General features: G+C 29.4%; 2 protein-coding genes across 5 annotated transcripts; one reads left to right on the top strand and one right to left on the bottom strand.

Annotated features, from left to right (window-relative positions):
• The first annotated feature begins 1,463 nt into the window (after window positions 1-1,463).
• Window positions 1,464-2,221, top strand: Nop10 (Nop10 ribonucleoprotein). The gene is made up of 3 exons (XM_011639791.3): window positions 1,464-1,700; window positions 1,891-1,933; window positions 2,019-2,221. Exons 1-3 carry the CDS (start codon window positions 1,647-1,649, stop codon window positions 2,114-2,116), a joined length of 195 nt encoding a protein of 64 aa, XP_011638093.1. The 5' UTR covers window positions 1,464-1,646; the 3' UTR covers window positions 2,117-2,221.
• Window positions 2,222-3,481: 1,260 nt separating this feature from the next.
• Window positions 3,482-10,347, bottom strand: SIDL (SIDL trafficking protein particle complex subunit 10). 4 transcript variants are annotated; one of them, XR_016139740.1, is made up of 13 exons: window positions 10,215-10,347; window positions 9,515-9,732; window positions 9,137-9,330; window positions 8,861-9,056; window positions 8,634-8,745; window positions 8,335-8,537; window positions 8,030-8,248; window positions 7,143-7,903; window positions 6,311-6,977; window positions 5,780-6,241; window positions 5,247-5,565; window positions 4,837-5,077; window positions 3,482-4,304 (listed from the first exon to the last, which is right to left on the bottom strand). XR_016139740.1 is itself a non-coding variant. In XM_089078899.1 (13 exons), the coding sequence occupies exons 1-12, from the start codon at window positions 10,294-10,296 to the stop codon at window positions 4,947-4,949; spliced, it is 3,564 nt and encodes a 1,187-aa protein (XP_088935025.1). In that variant the 5' UTR covers window positions 10,297-10,347; the 3' UTR covers window positions 3,482-4,304; window positions 4,907-4,946. The 4 variants fall into 4 exon arrangements, 3 of the variants coding, with proteins under 3 accessions (XP_088935025.1, XP_088935024.1, XP_011638094.2); XM_089078899.1 differs by having other exon boundaries at window positions 4,907-5,077; XM_089078898.1 differs by having other exon boundaries at window positions 3,482-5,077.

The following is a 10,347-nucleotide window of genomic DNA, read 5'->3' as shown; positions in this document are numbered from 1 at the left end:
GCTTATATTCAAAATTTGTAGTCAATTTATGATCAAATAATATTTAATCTATGAATCACTAAAAAAAAATCAAGTGAAAATCAATGAAAATAAAAAGAAATAAACAATACAGATTAAAAATATAAAATTTAAGTTTAAGAATAAATAATACATTCAAAACAAGACTATCAGAAGAACATTGCCTTTCAGATATGAAGAGGACTGGAATGCGCGCGCTCAGTAGCTTTTTAATTATTTTAAAATATGAACGGAAATATAGGGGATGTTTATCACATGAAGATAAAATTAACACTTTAAAAGATATAACTCTCTGGAAGATATAAAAGTTTGATTATTGTAAGATTATAGAATTCTATCTCTTTTACAAAAAATTTCAAAGTTCTTGATATATTCAAAAAAATTCTAGTAATGTAAAAAGTAGAAGTTTGAAGATATAAATTTATTGTCAGAATCTTTTTTGGATACATCAAAAACTCCGGAACTTTTTAGGAAAGAGATAGAATTCTATAATTCCTAACTATAATCAAACTTTCGTGTCTTCAAGAGAGACAGTGTCACACTTTTTATTATTCGAGATTACTAATGTTTTGAAAAGAATAATAAAATAAAAAGTTCTGACAATTTATGTCTATTTTTATCAATGAAGATTAATTTTATTCTTTTCAAAACATGTTATGTTTAGCAGAAAAAGCGGACTACAACTATGTGCAATAATTTCCTGCTTGTCATTGACCTATAAACTAAACGCATAAAGAAATCAATCACGTGTATAATGTACGGAACATTAAAACATGCTTTATTTTTCATTCAATTAATCGATTCTCCATGTATATACTGCGATTGATGTCTGTTAGAGATCTTTGGATGAGACGAACGTGTCTTTTTCTGTCTTGCAAAAATTTTTTGAATTAATGTCTGCATTTTCTCCTTTAATATTCACTTCTAACTTGGCTTCAATATTTTTCGATTTTATATTTCTGTTTGAAGATTATATTTTGATCCGTTTTGGTGTGTTTGTATGTCAAGGCCATTCAAAGAAAAGAAGAAAAAAAGAAAAAGACTTCATGCAAAGTGAGATAGATTTTAATTATTGATGAAACAGGTTTCTTCGCATATTTTTTTCTAGTGTATCCAAAATATTTTCAATAAACGCAACATATGAAAATTAAAGCAGATACAGGCTGCGATCCGATATTCACTGAAAATCTATAGTATACGCGATCTGAACTATATATTTTCAGTACTGGCTGAATATCGAAACGCAGCCATAATGTAATAAAATAAAATGTATATAAAACAAAATATATATTCGGCAAAAGAAGCTTCATTCAAATTGGCGTTATACAATACTAACGGCTCGTTTACATGTAAACGACACGTGCGCATGGCGTAAGTGTAGTAACCAATAGAATATTTTTCTAGAGAAGCAGAAAGACGATTGGCTATCACTTCATTTCTTCTTGTATGACGGATGTATGACTCTGTTCTACATATGAAAATATCAATGTTGCATTTATTCTAACCGCGCGTTGTTGGAGATATTGATCAAGGAAGAAAAAAATCATAATTTGAAGAAATATACGCGACATAATTAAAAATATAAAAGAAATTGCAAAGAGAATTGTAAGTCAAGAAAGTATTCCAAAATGTATCTCATGTATTATTTGGACGAAAATGGAAAGCGAGTGTATACCTTAAAGGTAATTCTATGCGACATGCTATCGCGACATATATAACGATATCACACAATATATGTATAAAATATATATTAATCACCTCTGAGTTTTTCTATGCATTTAAAAATCGCGCAATATAATTATTTCTGATTTTTTAAATGAAATTTATGATCTTTTTACATCTCTCATCTATCTTCATTTCTGAATTTTACAGAAAGTAGATCCTAATGGAAACCCAACCTTCTCTGCACATCCAGGTAAATGATACATTATCACATTATCACATATACTTCGTACTTTATAAAACAATTCTAAAATAATAAATGTTTAATGTTTTTATAGCTCGATTTTCTGTAGAGGATAAATATTCAAGGGAAAGGATTACAATGAAAAGAAGACATGGCCTACTTCTGATACAGCAACCACCACCTAGTTATTAAATATAGAATCACTGTTATATTTTATTCGATGACGCATAAATGAAAGGAAGTATGTTGTATGATGATATGATGTGATTCAACTAAATATAATTATCTATATCAGCAGAGAGATGGTTCAACTTCTACACCTACAACTTCCTTGATAGTGAGAAAAATATGTATGCATGATTATTATATTATATCTTAACATTATATCCAATATTATTACACCAAATTCATAATGAACCATTTTCATTGAAACCTTAATGTAACTTAGACATCACTTAATTATTTTGCATATGTCTTATTTAGTTAATAAATAAAGTATCCTTTGTGCATTTTCATTGGCGACATGTATATTGTATAAATTATATAAATTTTATTTACAATTTATTATCTCCGCACATTATAAAAAATAAGAACTGTTTACATTATTTTTCAATCTGCCGTATAGTACAGTTTTATTTAAAAAATTATTGTAACAGGATTATAATCCTATTAGTTTAACATGAACAATATGTTTTAACGATGTCTAAATTAATGTATATAAGACATACATTATTATATATAACAAATTAGAAATACAAAACTGATATTACATTCCACTTGATAATTATTTTACATTTCTATTCTTAATTATTACCATGTTGACTTTATTTCATCTATCTCACCATACGACGTTATTTCATCTATCTTACATTTATTTTACATTTAAAAATCTATATAATATTGATTATCACAATTAGAATTATATGTCAAATGCAAATATTTAATAATCAGCATTGTTTAAACTATAGTTAGATTATTTTAAAAATGGTTATGCATAGTTGATAAAATATGTATTAAAATAATATAAAAATTAAATACAATTGTATCTTGTGTGGAAATAATATAATTTAGATAGAAATTTTTTTTTATTTTTATGAATTGAAGATTACATATCACAGGTTGATTGTGAAGTGCTAATGTATCATATTACTATATTAAATTCAAATATAATTTATTATTTATTAATAGAAATAAAAAACTAAAATACATTATTATATATTTGTTACGTATATAGATGTGGTATGTGTAACATTTGGCTTATATTTATTTTTGGAAAATGTGCTATTTTGATGAGTATTAAATCAAGATATATATCTGAATAATTCAAAAAAGTATACTAAAAGATAACTGAATATTTATAGATATAAATTAATACAAATATAAATATAAGAAATATATATAATCAAGTCTATATTTTAATCAATTGAGACTTATACTAGAATCTTCTTATATATTTTAAGCGCACTATATTTTAAGAATGTAAGAATAGTTTTGTACAAGTGATAATAACATATTATTCTATCTATTAATAAAATATTTAACATGTACAATAAAATATTTCATTAAAATATATTTTATTAACCATGCATCTCCAACTTTATATAAATATTTGGTATAACTCATTACCACCAAAATTATATTATTATATAAAAAAATGATTTGAATATCTTAGACACATAGATTCAACAAATATAATAAAAATAGATATTTTTTCCAAATATAATAATATAAATGTTACGCTATGTAGACATATTTTCTATGAAGAAATTGAAATAAACATAATTTTATATAAATATCGGTTTTATAAAATATTTGCAATTCAAGATATATGTAAATATCAATAATTAAGAGTATTTTGCAATCATCTTACATTTACAAATAAGAAATTTACAAACAGAAAATTAAAATATTCTAAAAAACATGGCAACATGAGAAAGATTTGTCTGATAATATTCAATTCTGAAGAATAAACTAACTAACCGAATGTGATATATTGTTCTTTTTCCCTGTAGCTATATTTTCTTAGTCAAGATATACGAATATTATTAAACGAACACAATACATATTTTACATAGCATTAAATAAATTTCTAATTTACGTACCAAATTTATGTCCATAAAGATTACTATATGTTATAGCTTAACATAAAATATGTAAAAATATGTAACATTTATTCACAAGCTTATGAGTATATCCCTAACAAATATTTGTACAAATTTTATATATATTTTTTCGCACTTTATATAAGAAAGATTTTTATATATTATCATATAGATCCACTTTCCATCTCTTTTAAAATATTAAGATGATATAAAATATTACAATATTTTAAACGAAAAGGAGAATAAGTAGTATATAGAATAACAAACTGTAAATGAACCTGGAATAGAAAAAAATAAAGTCAACGAAAGGAAATATTATTATATGCCTAACATAAAATGACAAAAATATATAAGTACATAATTTAGGACACAGGGAGCAAGTTTTTGCAATATTTATCATAACAGATCGTCAAGAAATAGAATAGTTTTTAGTATTTTTTTGAGATCTTTCATATTATTGCAATGATATGATTACTTCGTAATAAAATCTAATTCGCCTATGAAACAATTATGTATATTAAATATAATTTTTCAAAACAAAATATTGAATAACATATATTGAAACTAAAAATTTTAGGACATATAGTTTTTAAATAAAGATTTTACAGCATCGTTAGTTATTAATCGAAAAAGTTAAGTATTTTAAAACATAAACAGCTTTAGTAGTAGAAAATTGCGAGGGAAATGAATTATAAATCTTATACAAAAAAATAAATATTAAATTATCGTATACATTGCTGATTTGCTTGTTTCAAAATATTATATAATGCAATCCTTATCTACTGTATGAAAATAAAATAAAATATTTACATGATTGTTCATTTTGACAGAAAAAAACTTGCAATCATTTTCTAAATAAAGACATTCACTTGTTACATACAGGCAACATGTATATATCTTTAACAACAGTTTATACATCTTTAATTCGATTCTGATGGAGCTGCTGGCAGAACGTGCACTTGTTGTGCTTTACTGGCATTATACACTTGTCCCGGACTAAATGGCTCTAATCGAGGACCAGATCCTAAATCATTTTTATTACGGACGATATCTTAAAATGGAAATAAATAAAACAATTACAGAAATTCATAAAACATATAGATGAATGTAATATCTTGTTGAAATTAGAAAATAAAAGTTAAATAAATCTATTAATCAACAACTAACAAATCAAGTAGTGTGTTACATATAGTCACATTATGTAAAATTCTTAAACTTACCATTTTTCGATTCTGTTGCAGGTATATACCTAGATAATCTAACAACAGGGAGGGGCAAATAACCACTCGTTAGAGGCATCACATCTAATGTGACGCTTTGTTTTTCTACTACTTCTAACGATACAATGCCTGCTGTCCGACCACATACTGCCCACATTGTTTGGTCCGCTAGAACCTCATACATTAACTGTGGTGGAGGATTTGGACTAAGACTAGGCATGCGCATCACTGTAAGACACAGATGGCACATACTACCAGCGCGACAAAATTCTCCTCCACCACCACTTGTTTCAACTTTTGAGGATACTGTGAATAAAGTCTGGAAAATATCATTGCGAATATAAGTTAATGTTATATTACTTAATATATGTGGAATGTTAACTTAAATTTAGTAGTATTTAAGTAGACACTAGATATTACAATATTAAGTTACCATTAATCCATGATTTCTTATATAAAATAAGTAAAAAATATTTGAATATATATGTGATCATTTATTTTAAATTAATATATTAATGAGCAACTGTTCTTACCACATAATCTGTAATATCAAAGTTGCATCTGTAAACACTACATGCTTTCTCAATTCTTTCTAAATTATGTATATGTAATGGATCGTCGTCAACATATGTATTATATAATTCTTCAGTATCATTAACCGATATATATTTTACACGAAAGTCAGTCTTTATTGGTATCGTAGATTTTTCATCTTTTCCAATTTCAAGTTCCCACATAAAGGAAATGTTCATTCCATTACCTATCACTAATCTTTGTCCCGCAACAGGATTTAAACTTTTAAAGTTAACGTCTATCGACGAAATTGTCATTAATTCAGGCTCAGTTAATTGCAGAAGTTGATTTGTCAAGCCAGTCACGATTATCTGAATGAATTTTCTATGTTTTGCTGTGTGAAGTTTCATATTTGACATCAATGGTGGACCAAAATGTAAAGGTATGCTTTCCTCGGAATCCCATGGACATTGTATATTCAACTAAAAAAATGATCAATTAATATTTATTATATAAAAAAAAAGATAAAATGAATTGCAAATATTAAATACTTTATGTTCCATAGATGAAGTATCTTTTTTTGGTGGAAGTTCAGCTAGAACCTTTAACTGTATCCTTATGGTTTGAAATGGTTCGCATGTTGGCAGTGGTATCTCTAACTCCTTCACCATTACTTTTTCAATACTTTGTGATTGCACTGTCAAACCGCGTGATGTACGCAATTTTAATTTCATTTCTTCAGTTATCTTTGTACTCCCGCTCGAAATAATTAATTCAATATCTTGAACAAGACCTGCCAATAAATCTCTGCCACAATTTATGGATATCATTGGTTGCGTTTTTGCTACTTCGTAGCATAATCGTGGATTCAATACAGGTGATAAAAATTCTAATTTTTCTTCTATCATCAATGATAACTGGTTAACTTTGTACAAACCCGGTTGATTCACTCGTCTTGTTAAGACAAATGTATTTATACCGGGTTTCATAACGAATTCATCACAGAAGAGCGCTTTGCTAAAATCGCCCTTTACATTAATCGAAGGTTTTCTGTGCTTTGCACTATCTGAGCGTCTCACAATTGGTTTTGTATTTTTGTTAATAACACTAGCAGAGCCAAGACTCCTGTCTTCCTTGTAATCCAAATAAGAATATACTTGCAAACGTAATAAACTGAGATCAAGTAGTTTCATATCTTCTAATGTACATTTTGATAATCTGAAATAGAATGAAATCGAAAGCATGCATACAAATGCCATATTATAGATATATAAGATATATAAAATAATATAAATTATATTTTATAGTTTGTCTTCTCATTGAAGTTTTGTTAAATTATTATATTTTTATAAACAAAAATGTGTTTCATTCATTAATACTTACAATTGTACTGGAGGCTCAACAGATTTTAATCCCTTTTTCTTATTAGGTATAGATGGCTTTTGTATCTCTTCTACAGAGATAGCAGCGCCAGTGCATCTTACTTCCCGCGGAAATAAGCTCTGTACACTGATTTCGACATTAACTACACAGTCTTGTACTATCTTATCCATTACTTTAGCTTCCATACTGAGTATTATAAAAGCACATCCAAGTTCTGCGAGCAATGGTTGAGGCGAAGAGATCATTTTCATATATCCTAACATTTCTTCCAAATATGTATTACGAACAGTTATATGTAAAAGACTTGCGCTGGCTACTGCCGCGCACACTTTAATATATTTTTCGACATCGTCCATCCGTTTATAACACTCGGCTAGCTCCAATTGTGTTTGCACAGCCAAGTGATTCCATCCTTCGTCCATGTAGGTTTTTAAAGCGTCAGATAAAAATGCAACTGCTTTCTGATTTTCTCCAAGTTCGCTGTAGAACCGTGCCAATTCTTTACCGATTAATCTAGCTGATCGAATACGGCCGACATGTTTATATGTACCCATGGCTAATTCTGCATGCTCCAGGTACTGTTTCTTAAATGCTTCTTTGGATGAAAGCGCTTCTTTCAACTTGTCTGTAGGAGTTAATTTTCCTTCTATCTGCGGCTCCGAATCTCCTATACCTGCTATAAGATACACAACTGTGTGCAATTGTTCACTAGTTGGTTCACTTCCCGGCATTAGGCCACACAATTTCCCTAAGCTTCCTAACTAAAAAGAAAAAGATAAAACAAAATGTATAAGCAACACAAAGATGGATTATATTCGTTATCATTATTCAATCATATTAACAAATAAATAAAATATTACAATGTCTCTCAGACATAATATATTTACCTTGTCTCGTGCAAGTGCCCATAAACTAGCTGTATGCAAAGAGCACAAGTCTAATTGTTGATTATTATCAATATTGTTGGTGGACAATTGACATGCTTGTAAAACTTCTAATGCACAGAGGAATGACCAACATTCTACAGATCCTTCAGGTTTCTGTACTTCTAAAATTCTTAGCTCGCTTAATGTGTTGTGAACAAACGATAAGCACCTTTGTGCAACCTGTCAAGAGTAATATCCAATAATAATTTCGAGATATGATAATTAGAATAAAGTTACATATTAATTATCCATAACTGAATACAAACCTCCCAAGGTTTATTAAGCAAGAGCAGCATGGCACATTGTCTACTAAACAAATAACTTCTAAGATCTAATAAAGATGCCCTACATTCAGCCAAAAGAAACCTTAGATGATGGTTTGTACCGTTGTTTAAATTCACACCTCCCCAGTTATTGAGAGGCGTTTGAAACAGACTTAACCATCCTGGAGTATCTATGAACAGTTTATCTACATTTAGGTTTTCACTTTGTATCTCAATATTTAATTTCATTACATAACGTACATCTTCAAATCAAAATAAATTTTAAACAAGGATTACTGTACCTCCTACATTAGAATTGAGCACAAATTGTGTGAAGAGAGCATCTAGTTCATCATACTGCACCAATGCCTCGTCATATAAACCTAACATTTGCAACACAAGCGCGAGTTCTTCCTAAAATGTCAATTTGATTTTGTAACAAGAAAGATATAAATTTCAAAATCTTTTCAAAATTAACAGAATTAAGACAATTAGTAAAGATAATTATTTATTATAAACATTGTATTACCTGTAGAAGAAAATAATGGCAAAAATTCCAATTAGGATTATTTCGCCTTTCTCTCTGTTCGCGTATAACTTCTTCAAAACGCGATAGAGTTCTATCATACGCAGTCAACATCAAAACACGAATGCGACTTATCAAGCCTCTCCATGACTCCGCGGAACGAAATTCAGATTTGATTGGATTAATTATAGCAAAACATCTAACAATCACAAATATAATTTATAGCTAAAAATGTTATTTCTTGATATGCACAGCAAGATTAAATGTAATGTCTCATACCTGTCACTATTCTTGGCAGCGAAGTCACTTCGTATCTTATCCAAGACAGTAGTTCTAGGCAATAACTTGTTGACCTTCTTTACATCATACGTTTCTACCAATACAATTACCCAATCTTGAATGTGATATAAATTTAATATTTTTAACCAGGCATCAATATCATCTCTGACACTAGTCTTGTAAGTATCAACATCCTACAAGACATGTAATATGAAACTTTATTGTGTTAAATTATTAAATAAACATAAATATATCCAGAATTTTATCTAATGATGAAATATCTAATATAAACAAAGAAATATATATATTGAAATTTATTACTTAATTTATACATATAATGAAAATTAAAATTAGTTCAAACGACATCTCTAAACTTACAGAACATTCAGTCCAATAAATATGAAAGATTGGTTGTTTTATGAGATGCCAATCTTTGTCAGTAGGCAAAATATCTCTGGAAAATGGCACGAAGGTAGCCCCAAGTTTCACTTGTTTAATTGGCCTGCGGAATGACCTACGCCATTCTACCATATCTGCAGGTATAGCTTGGAGTAAATTCTTTTCCAATGTAGAAAACAGATTTTCATCTCCCGCACCTGTATCACCGCACAAATTATTCCAATCTTAGGCTATGCTATCTTAAATGTAAAAAATTTGCATAAATTGGAACAGTATATCTTCACATGCACAATTAGATTCATACTACAAGAAACCGTCACAAAGTCCAACTTGCATATTTTTGCCACACGAACTTAAATAGAATTCCTGCATACAAGGAGAAAGAAAATCGGGCAAAATCGGCCGAATTATCTCGAGCAACCCTAATCCATTTTTCTATGAAAATATTAAGTTGACATATGTGCCTTGAAGAAAAACTTCGGTGGCATCGAGAGGCTCTCGGAGATACGCGTTAATCAGTGCAAATTTTATTAGCGATATCCTCGAGCGGAGAAAAGGAGAGGAGATCCTCTGTCACATGAGGATTGACAAATGGACGGGAGCGTTGAGGACGATGTCCGATGAGGACGGCCGTGTTATCGGCGCGGTGCGGCCGGGGGGTGGCGACCATGAAACTCACAGGTGACAATCGGTCTGCTGTCCATGGAAACATTCGCCTTGCATGCCTCGCCAGCTACGGACGATCCCCCATTGCAATTCATCGTTTCTGAGGACTGGCGGCGGTGCGCCTCGCGAGCTCGCTGCTCCCGATC

Source organism: Pogonomyrmex barbatus, unplaced genomic scaffold (genome assembly GCF_055798465.1).
Source record: "Pogonomyrmex barbatus isolate J1 unplaced genomic scaffold, ASM5579846v1 scaffold3, whole genome shotgun sequence".
NCBI classification, from domain to species: Eukaryota; Metazoa; Arthropoda; class Insecta; order Hymenoptera; family Formicidae; genus Pogonomyrmex; species Pogonomyrmex barbatus.
The sequence above is the reverse complement of the archived record's forward strand: the minus strand, read 5'-3'. Positions and strand labels throughout refer to the sequence as shown.